Genomic DNA, 17,208 nt, shown 5'->3' with positions numbered 1-17,208 from the left:
GAGATTGCACCACAGCACTCCAGCCTGGGTGACAGAGCGAGATTCCGTCTCAAAAAAAATAATAATAATAACTTTAAACTACATAAAGACATATACATAATCAACACTGTATCGTATTGACACGGAATAGACCTACAGATCAGTGGAACAGAACTGAGAGTCTAGAAGTAAACCCATACATCAGTGGTTGGTTGATTTTCAACAAAAGTACTAAGAATGGTGTTAGATACCAACAGTGGGTTGAACTGTGGTCCTCAAAAGATAACTCGACCCAGAATCTCAGAATGAGAACTTATTTGAAGTAAGGGCCTTTGCAGATATAATTATGGTAGGAATCTTGAGATGAGATCATCTTAAGTTAGGGTGAGCCCTAAATGCAGTGATGGGTGTCCTTATGAGAGACGGAAAAGAAGGTGACATATAGAGACACACAGAGGGAAAAGGCCACATGAGGATGGAAGCAGGGACTGGAGGGATGTATCCACAAATCAAGGAGTGAAAAGGACTTCCAGCCACCACTAGAAGCTGGAGGAGAGTCACAGAATGGATTTTCCCTCAGACACTCCAGAAGGAACTGCCAACACCTTAATTTGGACTTCCAGCCTCCAGAACTAGAAGAAAATAAATTTGTTGTTTTAAGCACTCAGTTTATGGTAATGTTACAGCAGACCTAGGACACTAATACAGACCCTTACCTCATACCATATGCAAAAATTAACAAAAAATGGATCATAAGCCTAACCTCAGAGAGAAAATGATTAAACTTGTATAAAAAAATATGAGTAAATCTTTCTGACCTTGGATTAAACAATAATTTCTTAGGTTTGACACCAAAAACACAAATGACAAAAGAAAACACAAATAAATCAGATTTCCTTAAAAAAAAAAAAAAGAGTGCTTCAAAGGACATCAAGAAATTAAAAAGACAAGTCACAGATTGGGAGAAAGTATTTGCAAATTGTATATCTGACAATAAACTCATATTAGAATATAAAAATAATTCTTTCAAATAAACAATAAAAAGACAACACAATTTTTAAATGGGCAAAATATTTGAACAGACATTTCTCCAAAAAAAAGACATAAAAGTGGCCAATAAGCACATGAGAAGATGTCCAATATCATTAGGCATCAGTATAATACAAACCAAAACCACAAGGATGTAACACTTCACATCCACTTGGATGACTAAAATAAAGATAGACAAAAACATGTATTGGGCAAGGATGTGGGGAAATTACAATGCTATATACAGTGCTGGTTAAAATGGTGCAGACCTGTTGGAAACAAGTTTGGCAGTTCCTCAGAATGTTAAATACAGAGTACCACATGACCCAGCAATTCTACTTCTTCTAGATATATACCCAAGCAAGTTGAAAATATGTCCATGCAAAGACCTGTACACCAAAGTTCACAGAAGCATTAATCATAACAGCCAAAAGTGAAAACAACTCAAATGTCCATCAACTAATGAATGAATAAACAAAATATGAATATTTTTCAGCCATAAAAAGGAATAAAGTACTGATATATGCTACAACATGAATGAATCTTTAAAACACTAGGCTAAAATCCAACAACAACAAAAAACTACATCAGGCTAAATGAAATAGGCCAGTCACAAAAGGCCACATATTGTATGATTCTATTCATGTTAAATATTCAGAATACACAACTCCAGAAACAAAAATCTGCAGATTAGTGCTTGCCAGAGTCTGAGAAAGGGGAGATGGGGAGTGGCTGCTAAGGAGTACAGGGTTTCTTTCTGGGGTGACAAAAATGTTCTGATATTACGTAGTGGTGATAGATGCACAGTTCTGTGATTACTTAAAAAACCTGAATTGTACAGTTAAAGAGTGAATTTTATGGTATGAAATTATATCTTAATAAAACTGCTATTTTTTAAAGCTATACCAAAAAGCTATTTACAACTTTTTTTTTTCTTTTTTTTTGAGACAGAGTCTTGTGAGATCTCTGCTCACTGCAACCTCTGCCTCCCAGGTTCAAGTGATTCTTCTGCCTCAGCCTCCTGAGTAGCTGGAACTACAGGTGCACGCTACCGTGCCTGGCTAATTTTCACATTTTTAGTAGAGATGGGGTTTCACCATGTTGGCCAGGCCAGTCTTGAACTCCTAACCTCAGGTGATCCACCTGCCTCGGCCTCCCAAAGTGCTGGGATTACAGACATGAGCCACTGCGCCCAGCCAAAGTTTTTTTTTTTTAAAGGTACATACATATATTGGAAAACTGATCCAAAACAGCCAACACTAAGACACAGTCTAGTAAAACAACTAGACTTAAAAAAAAAAAAGAAAGAAAAAAAGAAAAAGGAAAACAAAACAAAAACAAACAAAAAACTTTGGGCATTCCGACAAAAAGACCAAGTCACTAATTAGGTAAAGAGAATCAGATTTTCACCACACTTTCTGAAAGCACCACTTTATGCCAAAAAACAATAGTATAGCATATTTTAGAAACACAAAGAAAGATGTAAACCAGTGATCTTATATACAGCCAAACTGACCTCCAAGTACAAAGGATTCTTCGGTGTGTTTTAAAGGAGATGAATAAGGTTAAGTAAAAACTCTGTCATCCTGAACATGAATTAAAATTATCAGTACGAACTCATGGTATATTTCATCTTTAAAAAATACAAACATCTTAGCCTGGTAACAAAAGTCAACCTAATAGTGAGGTATACACCCAGTGACCAAATTCTGGTCTCTAAAGGCCATTTTCACTAAAGTAATAGGGCTTCTTGAAGAAATGGTTAATTTCAGGTCTAGGGCAGGAAATGCACAAGACGACCTGGAAATATCCTACCATACCACAAATCAAGGAAGATGCCCAGATTACTAGGTTTGTATGACAAAGACTCACCTAACTCATCAAAGATCATGTGCAATGTGTCAAAACATATCAAATATATTTAAATTCATATGCTCATAATGATACTAAAATGAAAAGGCTTTTAAAATTATCACCTTTTGGTGATTCTATGAAACAATTCATTATTTTGAAAACAGGTAAATAAAGGAAAATAATCAAATTTTTATCTTGACTTTTCTATATGAAGTATACTTAGGGTAACCAAATAGATGATAAAGGGGGATTTCTCTTTATGTAAGTATTACAGCTAATAAATGAAGAAAGCATAATAGATCTTAAATATCACCATGTTGCAATTAAGGAACCTAGACAATGACAAGCAGTAGCTTCTAACATCACAAAAAAAGGTAAACACCCAAACATTATATACCTCCTGATGAATATATACAACACTTATGTAGTTTTTTTTTTTTTTTTTTTTTTTTTTTTTTTAGATGGAGTCTCGCTCTGCCGCCCAGGCTGGAGTGCAGTGGCCGGATCTCAGCTCACTGCAAGCTCCGCCTCCTGGGTTTACGCCATTCTCCTGCCTCAGCCTCCCGAGTAGCTGGGACTACAGGCGCCCGCCACCTCGCCCGGCTAGTTTTTTGTATTTTTTAGTAGAGACGGGGTTTCACCGTGTTAGCCAGGATGGTCTCGATCTCCTGACCTCGTGGTCCGCCCGTCTCGGCCTCCCAAAGTGCTGGGATTACAGGCTTGAGCCACTGCGCCCGGCTATGTAGTCTTACTCTCCCAAAATCTAACCTGAATCTGATCAAGCATCTGGATCTAACTGCCAATTTACAGGAAACAGAAGAGAGAGAACATATTAAATGACAAGGAGATGTGCTCAGTAAAATCCAGACTGTGAGAAATTCTACAGGACAAACACTCTGGTTTCTTCAACAACAAAATAACTGCAAGGATGTAAGACAGAGGAAGGGAGAACATATAGAAAAAGAGGCTAAAGAAATACAAGCACACCTGGCTGGGCGTGGTGGCCCATGCCTGTAATCCAAACACTTTGAGAGGCCGAGGCAGGCAGATCACCTGAGGTCAGGAGTTCGAGACCAGCCTGGCCAACATGGAGAAACCCGTCTCTACCAAAAATATAAAAAACTAGCCAGGCGTAGTGGCACGTGCCTGTAATCCCAGCTACTCAGGAGGCTGAGGCAGGAGAATCACTTGAACCTGGGAGGCAGAGGTTGCAGTGAGCCAAAATTGCACTACTGAACTCTAGTCTGAACAACAGAGCAAGACTAAAAAAAGAAAAAAAGAAAGAAAGAAAGAGGAAAAAAAAAGAAATACAAGTTATGGGCTTTGGGCCCCAGTTAAAACAAATTGTAAAAAACAAAACAAATAAAACAAAAACAGTTACAAAACAACTAGGGAAGTACAAACACTGACTAGATATCTAATAATAAAAAGAGATTATTGGTAATAGAGTGATGTTACCAAAATGGTGGAATACAAGCAAGCTGGCTTCACTCTCCTTCACAGAAAAGCAAAAACCAATATATAACATCAAGATTATCACCAGCAATATCCCAGAACCCAAATATAAGGATGACACAGTTTCCAAGGCCACACAGAAGTGAAAAAACTCCATGCAGACAGTAAGAGAATCAGACTTTATGTCCCTTCCCCAATCTACCAGTCACCAAACATGTAGAAAAATTTCCCTCAATTCAGTGACTAAACTGGAAAAAGTGAGACTGAGGTGGACAATCAACTTTCCTATCATCTTGGGCCCCCTGGCAGGAGACCCCTCCCTGCCACAATCCACAGGAAGCATCATGAGTGCCTGAAGGGAGAAATATCCCTGAGGAGAGCCAGAAATGGGCGGTGGTTGAGACTAGCAGACACTCTCCTCTGTACCATAGACAGAGAAGACACCAAACCAGAAAGGCTGGTCAGGAGGATCATGTTGTAGGAGGTAGATCCTACAGGTCCCCTGGGCATGAACTCCCAGCTAGCCTTCCCATACTGCGAGGTATATACCCTTAGGGACTTTCCTCACCAGGGATGGGGAGCGCTCTGAAGTTTGCTAGAGCTGAGGAACACCTGGGCTTAAGGTGCCATCTAGTGCTGAAAAGGAAGCAAGGACCTAGCAAAAATGAAAAGATATTCAACAGGTATATTGAAAAAGATTTCTGAGCAAACATATCCAATAAAAAACCAAAACAAGCCAGAAAGAGAAGATTGGAACAAAAAACTAATCCTTCAATGCAAAGAAATAGACGTATATTCACAAGAAATAACAGTAAGTGGGGAACCATGACCTCCTCAAACCAGACAAAGCAAGGAGCCAGGGACTGACCTTAACAGGAGGGCAATAGGGAAGCTCTTTGATCAAGAATTCAAAACTGCAGTGTTAAGGAAACTCAGTGATCTCTAAAATAACACAGAAAAACCCAGAAATTAATCGGAAAAATTTAATGGAGGCTGACATAATTTAAAAAAATCAAACAGAAATCCTAGAACTCAGAAATATATTTGCTGAACAAAAAAATTCATTAGAGGCTCTCAACAGCAGAATGGATCAAGTAGAGAAAAGAATCAGTGAGTCTGAAGATAGGCTACTGGAAAAGACACAGAGGAGAAAAAAGAAAAGGAAGAAGAGAAATGAAGAACACCTATAAGATATAGAAAATTGCCTCAAAAGAGCAAATATAAGAATTATTGATGTTCAAGATGAAGCAGAGCAAGAGCAAGGAGTAGAAAGCTTATTCAAAAAATTATAACAGAAAACTTCCCAAATCTTTTTTTTTTTTTTTTTTTTTTTTTTTAGATGGAGTCTTGCTCTGTTGCTCAGGCAGAAGTGCAATGGCTTGATCTTGGCTCACTGCAACCTCTGCCTCCTGGATTAAAAGTGATTCTCCCGTCTCAGTCTCCTGAGTATCTGGGATTACAGGTATGTGCCATCATGTCCGGCTCACTTTTGAATTTTTAGTAGAGACAGGGTTTCACCGTGTTGGCTAGGCTGGTCTTAAACTCCTGACCTCAAGTGATCCACCTGCCTCAGTCTCCCAAAGTGCTGGGATTTGAGGCATGAGCCACTGCGCCCAGCCCGAATCTTGAGAAATATATAAATATCCAGGTACAGGAAGGCCAGAGATCACTAAACAGATTAAACCCAAATAAAACTACCTTATAATTACCCAAATATAACTACTCTATATTATACTACACATATAATAAGCAAACCCCCAAAGGTCAAGGACAAAGAAAGGACCCCAAAAACAGCAAGAGAAAAGAACAAATAACATATAAAGGAGCTCCAATTCATCTGGCAACAGGTTTCTCAACAGAAGGAGGAGTGGGATAACCTATTCAAAGTGCCGAAAGAAAAGAAAACTGCCAGGCTTGGTGGCCCACACCTGTAATCCCAACACTTTGGGAGCCCAAGGCAGGAGGATTGCTTCAGGCTAGGAGTTCAACAGCAGCCAGGACAACATAGTGAGACCCCTGTCTCTACAAAATCAAAATAAAAAAATTACCTGGGTGTGGTAGAACACACCTGTAGTCCCAACTACTTGGAAGGCTGATGCAGGAGGATCACTTCAGCCCAGGAATTTGAGGTTACAGTGAGCTATGATCGCACCACTGCATTCCAGCCTGGGTGACAGAGTGAGACCCCATCTCCCCACCACCCTCCCGCCCAATAAAAAGGAAAACAAAACAAAAGACAACTGCCAACCAAGAATTCTGTGCCCAGCAAAGCTATCCTTCAAACATGAAAAAGAAATAAAGCCCCAGACAAACAAAAACTGAGGAAATTCATCACCACCAGATACGTCTTCCAAGATATGCTAAAAGGAGTTCTTCAAACTGAAAGAAAAAAACACAAACATACAAAAAGAAAACGTTTGAAGGATTGAAACCCACTGGTAAAAGTAAATACACAAACTCAGCACACTCTAACACTGTAATTGTGGTATGCAATCCACTCATAATTCCAGTGTGAAGATTAAAAGATAAATCTACAAAAAAACAGTAACAGCTATGGCAATCTGCTAAGAGATGGGCCATATAAAAACACATAAATTGAGGCAACAAAAAGTCAAAATGTGTGTAGGGGGTGGAATTAAAGTGTAGAAGTTTTTTAGTTTTTCCTTTATTTGTTTGTTTCTATTCTTTGTAAATAAAGGTAAGTTGTCATCTGTTTAAAATAACTTGTTACAAGATTTTTTTGTAAGCCTCCTTTTTATCTGTAGTGTATATATTATCGGTTTTTGTAACCACAAAGCAAAAACCTACAATAAATACACACACAAAAGAAAGCAACAAATTAAAAAGATCCTACCAGAGAAAATCACTTAACCACAAGTAATAAAATGGCAGTAATAAGTCCTCACCTACCAATAATATTGAATGTAAATGGACTAAATGTTTCAATTAAAAGACATGGAATGGCTGATTGGATAAGGAAATACTTATACAGATTTACACAGAATAAAAGTGAGGGAAAGCAAGAATTAATATTGCTAAAAGATCAATGTTACCGGCTGGGCGCAGTGGCTCATGAGGTCAGGAGATCGAGACCATCCTGGCTAACAGGGTGAAACCCCGTCTCTACTAAAAATACAAAAAATTAGCTGGGCATGGTGGCAGGTGCCTGTAGTCCCAGCTACTCAGGAGGCTGAGGCAGGAGAATGGTGTGAACCTGGGAGGCAGAGCTTGTAGTGAGCCAGGATCATGCCACTGCACTCCAGCCTAGGTGACAAGGCGAGACTCCATCTCAAAAAAAAAAAAAAAAATCTATGTTACCTAAAGCAATCAAAGAGTCAATGAAATCTCTATCAAAATACCAATGACATTCTTCATAGAAATAGGACAAAAAGGCCAGGTGCGGTGGCTCACGCCTGTAATCCCAGGACTTTAGGAGACCAAGGTGGGCGGATCACAAGGTCAGGAGATCGAGACCATCCTGGCCAACATGGTGAAACCCTGTCTGTACTAAAAATACAAATATAGGCGTGGTGGCAGGTGCCTATAGTCCCAGCTACTTGGGAGGCTGAGGCACGAGAATCGCTTGAACCCAGGAGGTGGAGGTTGCAGTGAGCCGAGATCACACCACTGCCCTCCAGCCTAGCAACAGAGCAAGATTCCATCTCAAAAAAATAAAAAATAAAAAAAAAATAAAACAAATAGGACAAAAAAAGCCTAAAATCTGTAGGGAACCAAACACCCTGAATAGCCAAGCAATCACAAGCAAAAATAACAAAGCTGGAGGAATCACACTACCTGACTTCAAATTACACTACAAAGCTATAATAACCAACGCAGCATGGTACTGACATAAAAACAGACACATAGACCAATGGAACAGAATAGAGACCCCAGAAATAAATCAACACATTTACAGCCAATTCATTTTTGACAGGCTCCAAGAATATATATTGGGGAAAGGTGCTGGGAAAATCACATGCAGAAGAATGAAACTAGACTCCTATCTCTCACCATATACAAAAATCAAATCAAAAGGGATTAAGGACTTAAATCTAAGAACCTGAAACTATGAAACATCTGGAAGAAAACACTGGGAAAATGCTCCAGGACATTTGTCTGGGCAATGATTTTTTTTTTTTTTTACTAAAACTTCAAAAGTATAGGCAACAAAAGCAAAAATAGACAAATGAAATTACATCAAGCAAAAGCTGTATAGCAAAGGAAACAATGGAGTGAAGAGACAACTCACAGACTGGAAGAAAATATTTGCAAACTATCCACCTGGTAGGGGATTAATAACCAGGATATAAAAGGAACTCAAACAGTTCAACAGCGGGAAACATGATTTAAAAGAGGCAAATTATTTGAATAGACATTTCTGAAAGGAAGATATACAAAAGGCCAACAAGAATATTTAAAAATGCTAAACATCACTAATCATAAGAAAAACGCAAGGAAAATCACAATGAGATATCATCTCACCCCAATTTAAAAGGACTTTCATCAAAAAGATAGGGAATAACAGATACTGGTGAGGATATGGAGAAAGGGGAACCCTCATACACTATTGGTAGGAAAGTAAATTAGTACAGCCACTATGGAAAACAGTATGTAGGTTCCTCAAAAAACGAAATAGAGCTACCATATGATCCAGCAATCCCACTCCTGGGTATATATTCAAAAGAATCAAAATATTCAAAAGAATCAACATGTCAGAGCAATATCTGCATTTCCATGTTACTGCAGCACTACTCACAATGCCAAAATAAGGAATTAACCTGAGTGTCCATCAACAGATAAATGAAGAAAATGTGGTATATTTACACAATGGAATTACTATTCAGCCATAAAAAAGAATGAAATCCTGTCATTTGCAGCAACATGGATGGAACTGGAGGTCGTAAGTGAAATAAGCCAAGCACAGAAAGACAAACATCACAGGTTCTCACTCATATGTAGGAGCTAAGAAAGCAGATCTCATGAAGGTAGAGTAGATTGGTGGTTTCCAGAGGTCAGGAAGGGTAAGGGAGTGGTGGGTGGGATTAAGAGTAGTTGATTAACAGTTGCAAATATATTGTTAGGTAGAAGAAAGAAGACCTGGTGTCCAGTAAATCAGTAGAGTGACTATAGTAAACAATAATCTATTGTATATTTCAAAATAGCTAGTAAAGGAAAATTCAAATGTTCCCAGTATAAAGAAAAGATAAATGTTTAAGGTGATAGATATCCCAGTTACACGGATTTGATTATTACAATTACACATTATATGAATATATCAAAATATCACAAGTCCCCCCCCAAAATGTGTATCTATTATGAATCAGTAAAATTTTTAGAAGGAAAAAAAGAGAAAAAGATTATTGGCTATTTTGCTCGGGGGTGGGTAGAGATGATGGTGTTGTTTTAAAAACTGAATCTCACATTTTAGTCATACAATTGAAATATTTAGAGATGAATCACATGATGTTTGGGTTTTGCTACAAAGTATTCAGGAGGTGGCAGTTTGGAAGTATGGGGAGTTATAGAGCAAAAGATTGGCTGGAGCCAGGTGCGGTGGCTCACTTTGGGAGGCCGAGGGGGGCAGATCACAAAGCCAGGAGTTCAAGACTAGCCTGGCCAGCATGGTGAAACCCCGTCTCTAATAAAAATACAAAAATTAGCCATTCATGGTGGTGCGCACCTGTAGTCCCAGCTACTCGGGAGGCTGAGGCAGGAGAATCACTTGAACCAAGGGAGGCAGAGGTTGCAGTGAGCCAAGATCATGCAACTGTACTCCAGCCTGGGTGACAGAGCGAGACTCCATCTCAAAAAAAAAAAAAAAAAGATTGGCTGGAAATTGATAATTGTTGAAACCGGGTGATGACTACTTTTGTATATGTTAGAAATTTTTGACAATAAAAAGGGCTTTTTCCAACCTTTTATTATGAATATTTTCAAATATACAATTTGAAAAGAATTATACAGTGAACACATATGTCCACTACCTAGACTCTACAATGAATATTTTTGCTATATTTTCTTTACCACTTATCTGTCCATCTAATTGTGTGTGTGTTTTTTTTTTTCTCCTGAGACAGAGTCTCACTCTGTCCCCCAGGCTGGAGTGCAGTACACAATATCAGCTCACTACAACCTCCACCTCCTGGGCTCAAGCAATTCTCCTGCCTCAGCTTCCTGAGTAGCTAGGATTACAGTCATGAGCCACCACGCCCAGCTAAATTTTGTATTTTTAGTAGAGACGGGGTTTCACCATGTTGGCCAGGCTGGTCTCCAACTCCTGACCTCGTGATCCGCCCGCCTCAGCCTCCCAAAGTGCTGGGATTACAGGTGTGAGCCACCGCACCCGGCCATGTCCATCTAGTTTTTAAAAAGTTATAAACAACTTTACTATTTTAAGCAAGGTGCAGTGGTCACGCCTATAATCCCAGCACTTTGGGAAGTTGAGGTAGGAAGTTGGCTTGAGGCCAGCAGTTTGAGACCAACCTGGGCAACAGAGTTGGACCCCATCTCTAAAAAAATCAAAAAACTAAAATACATATATATATTTAAAATCTTCAGTATTTTAAATAAAAGGTAGGTCCTATATTGTTTCAATGTTAATTACTCTGGACTGTAGTTTAATTCTTAGAAAATTTATAAGCTATTTGTGGTAACAACAAATCTCACTGACCATGCTACATAAGTTAATTCTTTCCTATTTTAAATTATGAAAGTAATGTATACTTGTAAAAATTCAAATAACCTAGAAACATGGAGGAAAACTTCCTCCCCATGCCTAGGGCCCATGAGGAGGCATATCAGTCTGTGCGGCCAGGTTCCCCAGGAGTTGTGTGACATGGCTGCCCTCACCATTCTCCCATTGATAGGAGGAGTCACAGCTGAAGAGTTAAATTATAGAAAGAACAAAAAATATAACTTACCATGCTTCCAACTGCCATCATTACCAAAAAACTGCAGCACTATTCTCACAAAATCCTTAGCATTAAAACAAATAACAGGACATTTACATTTCAGTGTTTGAAACAGCACGTTCCTAGAAGATGAAAAGAAATTCACTGATTTAAACATTAACTTGGAACTTTCAACCTTGGAAAAATATTACTACTACTCAACGAATAGCTATCACTTAGCACATACACACATTAACTAAAGAATTCCAAGAGGTTGGTATTATTTATTATCTGCATTTTACAGATGATGAAAGTGAGACACAGAGAGACAAGGTAAGGTACCAAAGGTCACGCAACTGTCAAGTGCTTATCCCTGGGTAACATCCCATTACCTGTAGAGTAAGACCTACTCTGGGCTCTTTATAGCCAGGCCCCAAGATGACTCTCTAGCCCATTCTCCCAGAGCTCCCCTTAAACATTCTACTCTCTTATCGCACTAAATTCCCTTTCCTCCACCACCAGGCTGTGCCATGTCCTGCTCTGCTCCTGGGCCACTGCATATACTGTATTCTTGACTACAATTCTCTTCCCACAGTTTTCACAAACTGTTCAAGGGCCATCTTCAGGAAGGTGTGCCCTAATTCCGCAGGCAGGGGGCTGCTCCCTCTTCTGTATCTCTTCTGTACCCCTGCCCACACATGTAGTACAGTGGGAAGCACACTTGCTGTATTATAAGGTACCTTGAACATTTGTTCTCTCCATTATACCATGAGCACTTTGAATATGGGATTCACAATTGTTAAAATTGACTGAATACTTACCATGTGCCAGATACCATGCTGAACACTTCGTAGCATTGTGTGTGAAGTGATTGCTGCATTGAAACCTCATCACAATCCTATCTGGCATGCACTAGAACCATTTTACAGATGAGAAAACTTAGTCTTGAAAAGCTTAAGCAATTTGGCCAGGATTAAATGACTAACAAATGGCAATGCTGGGATCTGAGACCGTATCTTCCTGCTGCCAGGGCCCAAACTCTAAGCTACCAAAGCCATCAATCCCTCTTTATAGTAAATGTTCATTAATACATTAATGAAGATTTCTTACCTGGCAAATTGTTGATGTGCCTCCTGTTCTTGGTCCCAGAAGACCGAGGTTCTTTGGTTAGAGCTGAGGAAGAAAGAAATCAAGAGCCTAATGAGCTTTGCACACTTAGCTAAACTGCAGTTAGATTTTGCTTGGACTTGTTCCACAGAAAGACATTTGTAGGCTTTTTGTACTTTATGTGATTTCACCTTGGTTTCCCTTGAAAAGGGCGGCCAGGATGGTAGGGAGGGTAAAGTGCCAATAACACAGCTTCAGATCTTGGCTTGGCTGGACTGATGAGGAGGGTGTCCAAGATGGAGGAGGAACTGGGACCATGGAGCTCACTTCCCGTTGCTGCTCCTTCATCCTTGAAACTCAAGAGTTCTATGATAAGGTAATCTACCAACTACACTATCTTCTGCTAATAAGAGACTAATTGATTTTTATCTTGATAAAACAAACAACAAAAAGAATACCTTGTAAGCTAAATGGCAATTAGCGAGGCATGGTGGTGCATGCCTATAGTCCTAAAGTCCTAGCTACTGGGGTAAGGTTGCTGAGGAGGGAGAATCACTTGAGCCCAGGAGGTTGAGGCTGCAATGAGTCGTGATCACAACCACTGCACTCCAACTTGGGCAACAAAGAGAGACTCTGGCTCTTAAAATAAAACATGTATATACGTATATGTATATACACGCATACACACATATATGTTTACATATATATAAGCTAGATTTGAGGCTTTCTCATCTGTAAAATGGAGTGAATAAGGTATAACATACAGAGAGAATGTGAAGGTGAAGGGAGAGTGTGTACGTGAAAGGCCTTGCACAGGTCATTTAATAAATGTTATTAAACATGTTTTGTGCAAAAAAGTATGCGTATTAATTTAAATGTGATTTATTTAAATTTATTTTGCATCTCAAAGATATAATCATAGGATTGGGATTATTATTTCCAATTTATGGTACTTGAGGCAATGTATTAATTTGATTGTCCTAGAACTTGTAAAAATTAAGCCTCAACATTCATTCATTCAATGATAAATATTGAATAAATACTGATTAAACACTTGCTTTGTAGCATTGTTCTTAGATATTGGGGATACATTAATGAACACACTACTGAACACAAATAAAAGTCATGTATGTGGGGTTAGCAGTGGGGTACCATCTCATGTAGGGTGGTCAAGGAAGGTCTGATAAGGTAATTCTTTCTTTTTTTTTTTAGCTTGGTAATTATTTTTTATTTATTTTAGCTTGGTAATTTTTTTTTTTTTTTTTAAGACAGGGCCTCACTCTGTCATCCAGGCTAGAGTGCAGTAGCGCAATCACAGCTCACTGCAGCTTCAAACTGCTGGGCTGAAGTGATCCTCCAACATCAGCCTCTGGAGTAGCTGGGACTATAGGCACATGCCACTGTACCCGGGTAATTTTTAAATTTTTTGTAGAGATGGGGTCTCACTATGTTGCTCAGGCTAGTCTCAAACTCCAGCCTCAAGCCATCCTCCCACCTCAGCCTGAGCCACTGTTCCTAGCCAAGGTAACTCTTGAGGAAAGACATGAAGGATAAGGTAAGCAAAAGCCTAGTTGGTAGAGGAAAGTTATTGACAGAAAATTTTAGCCACTAAATGTGGAAGAAATGATAGAGTTAGAAAAATCACCATCTTACTAGCCATAATTAAATAAGTGATTTAGATGATCCTCATCAAAGGACAAAACCATTAAGGGAAAGTTTGGGGGAGAAGTTTATAAGGAAGGGCTCGTGCTGACACCACCTGAACCCACTGCTCCCTCTCAGCACCATGAAAACTGGGACAACCCAATTGCATCACTAAGGGAAGTCAGGAGGACACCAGTTAAGTCTGAATTTCAGAAAAATCATGAATAATTATTTTCTGAAAAAAATTACATATTTTTTAGAGATGTATTCTTCTAGTGTAAGAATGTCCTATGCAATACTTGGGACATACATATACTAAGAAATTAGTTATTTATCTGAAATTCAAATTTAGTGTCCTATATTTGAATTTGTTAAATCTGGCCATCCAACTGCATCACAGATGGAGTATGAAGCTTACGGCTCCACCTAGGAAGTGCTGCGCAAAACAAGTTGGACCCAAATAATCAAGCATTTAGAGCTAACTCCAGTTTACAGAAAATACGGAGGAGAGAGAACAAGTTAAAGAACTTCATGATGAGGCAAACAAACGAATCCAGGACATGGGACCTCCTCCAAGACAGGGAGAGGGGCTGAGGGATGCTCCAGATTAGAAAAACTAGAGACACGGCCACCCAATGCTATGTCCTGATCCCAACAAGTCAACTGTAGAAGGACATTTTTGAGACACTCAGGTAACTTCGAATTTGGACTGGGTATACAACTTGTTAAGTTTTAAAATGGCACTGTGGCTCTGTAAAAACAAAACAAAACAAAGCCCATAGTTTTTAGAGTCATGAGAGGGCAAAACAATAGGTTGGGATTTTCTTTAACCTCAGTCCTCTCCCCCTTCCCCAGGAAAGGGACAGATGAAGGAAGTAAGGAAAAACCTTTGATAATGTTGGCCTGGGCGGATGCGTATACTACTTTGTACTTTCGTGTTTTCATAGTTTACTTTTTGTTTGTTCAGAGAAAAACATAAAGGAATGTGGCAGCAAACCATGCAGCTATTTGGGAGAATGCTGCAAGGAGGGATGGTGGCACCAGGCCCTTGGGCAGAGGCGCGTAACACATGGTCAGGAACAGCAAGGAGGTGGGAGTGCACTGAGGCCGGGAAAGAGGAGGGGTGAGGCTGAAGACAGCAGAGGGGCCAGAGTAAGCAGACCTTGAGGCCAAGGGTCTTCACAGGTCCTGTGGCTTTTCTACACTTGATCTTAGCCAGAAGGTCTAAAAGCAGTGATTTTGGGTTTTCCTCAGAGTAAAGCAGGAGTTGTTTGAGGGTTTGGGGCAGGGAAGTGATGTGATCTGATTTATGCTTTAACAGGCCAGCTCTGGGTGCTGCACGGAAAACAGACTGAAGGGGCAGGTGGAAGCAGGAGTCCAGTGTGGAAGTTCTTGTGATCCAGTAGGAGGTAACAACCTGTGCTGAGTAACAGCAACACAGTGGATAAGCAGAGGGCAGATTCTAGCTACACTTGAAGGCAGAGCCAATAGGACTTGCTGAGAGCTTGATATGGTTTGTGAAAAGTAGAGAGAAGTGAGAGTTAACCCCAGGACTTTTTGCCTAAGCTCATGGAGGGCTGACACTAAGACAGCCAGGCCACAGGAGGCAGGGTCCAGGGAAGACAGGAGCTCAGTCTGGACATGTTTGCCTAAAATGACCACTAGATGTCCAAGTGGAAAACGTCAACTAAATTCAGCAACATCATCCAGATATTAGGGCTCTGTCCTCACAAGGGCTCTCCATACACTAGACCTGACCAGTTGTTCTTTAAAGAGAAAATTACATAAAAAGAAAATGAAGGGTTCTGTTGGGAGCTGAAAGCTATGTTTGTCACACATTGTCCCCTTCTCCCCAAAAGTTACCTAAAATCACCCAGAGCCCAGTGAGTCTGTATGAAGCATGGAAAGGCTAGTAATGGGGCCCAGCTTCCTCCGGAGCTGCCTTGATCTTCCAGGGTGGCTAACTGGCCTTAAATCAGAGGGCTGGGAAGGTAGTGGATATCTCCATTTGAGGCAGAAGCCCAAGTCATGTGCATAACTTAAGCAAAGAAACAGTGAGGAAGAGTACAAGATCCATCCCAGAAACGGTTTTTCAGAATCCAGAAGGGGCGGCAGGAGTAACCCTGCCTGCTCTAAAATTCTGTGATTCTAAGAGGGCCAGTCCAAAGAGGTGAGACAGGTCTTGCCTCTTTCCATAGACATGGAGCTTTGAAACTAGTCCCATCCTTGGTGGTATTAAGGACAATTTATTGTTTGCAGGCAGTGATAACTTTATTTTCTAATGCTGTGAATGAATGAATAAGTATGATAAGGAAAATCATCTGGGACTCTACCAGTGACAGGGGATTTTCAGGGTCTGGGGTTGATGCTTTTCTCCCTAGCTTCTCATTGTGAAGTTGCTTCAAGTCCTAGAGCAGGCTGCTCCCATAGAAGAATGCAACTCCATTCCGGATACTCTCTGGGAGAGACAGGGCCAGTATTTGCAGAGATTTCTATCACTTGGATCCATTTTATTTTCATGTGCCCATGCAAAACTTCTAAAAGTTTAAACAATTAAAACTGGACCTTGAAAAACTTTCCATCAGTATAAAGCAGGCATGTAAGTAGGGTGTGAGTCCATGCGTGAAGATTTTTTACCGGGCAGATTGTCGATGTGCCTCCTGTTCTTGGTCCCAGATAGCAGAGTGCTCTATTTGAATGTAGATACATGGATCATTCGACACAAAGCCCTCCAGGACAGGACCACAGGCCGGGGCATCTGGACAACCATAGCCACCCTCTGCTTGGCGCTTGAGTAATATCACAATTCCTCTAACAGAGGAAACAGGGGTCTGTGGAAACACAACAAAATAAATTAAACCTAGACAATATATCTGTTGTAGAAAGATAAACATTTTAAAATTAAGCAGAGAGAACAAGAAAAGGCCTAAAATTAAACTTGAAAATGAATGGCTTTTTAAATGACAGTTGAGGCAGGCCAAAATCCGAATCCATGACTTTACGCTCCAAATCTGGTCTCTACCCTCTCCAGCATCATGATGGAAGTCTCATCCAGGGCAATATGAAAGGAGAAAGGAATAAAAGGCATACACATCAGAAAGGAAGCATCATACTTTCCCTATTAACAGATGGCATGAATGTCTGTGTAGAAAATCTAAAGGAACCTGTAAAAAATGAATCCTGAAGCTAATATGTAAATTTAGCAAGGTTGCAGGATACAAGATCAAAGGACCAAAATGTAATATATATA

The 17,208-nt window shown here is 39.9% G+C and overlaps 1 protein-coding gene across 2 annotated transcripts in view; it reads right to left on the bottom strand.

The window, feature by feature from the left end:
• The window catches only part of LOC105508009 (HAUS augmin-like complex subunit 3), a 170,828-nt gene that overhangs the window by 107,786 nt on the left and 45,834 nt on the right, over positions 1–17,208 (bottom strand). For both annotated transcript variants that reach the window (XM_011936758.1, XM_011936757.1), the window contains 2 exons: positions 16,596–16,789; positions 11,238–11,350 (listed from right to left, as the gene is read on the bottom strand). In XM_011936758.1, coding sequence (XP_011792148.1) covers positions 11,238–11,350; positions 16,596–16,789 — 307 coding nt within the window. The remainder of the gene's footprint in view (positions 1–11,237; positions 11,351–16,595; positions 16,790–17,208) is intronic.

This window comes from Colobus angolensis, unplaced genomic scaffold (assembly GCF_000951035.1).
Source record: "Colobus angolensis palliatus isolate OR3802 unplaced genomic scaffold, Cang.pa_1.0 Scaffold157, whole genome shotgun sequence".
NCBI lineage: Eukaryota > Metazoa > Chordata > Mammalia > Primates > Cercopithecidae > Colobus > Colobus angolensis.
This window is presented reverse-complemented; position numbering and strand designations above follow the sequence as displayed.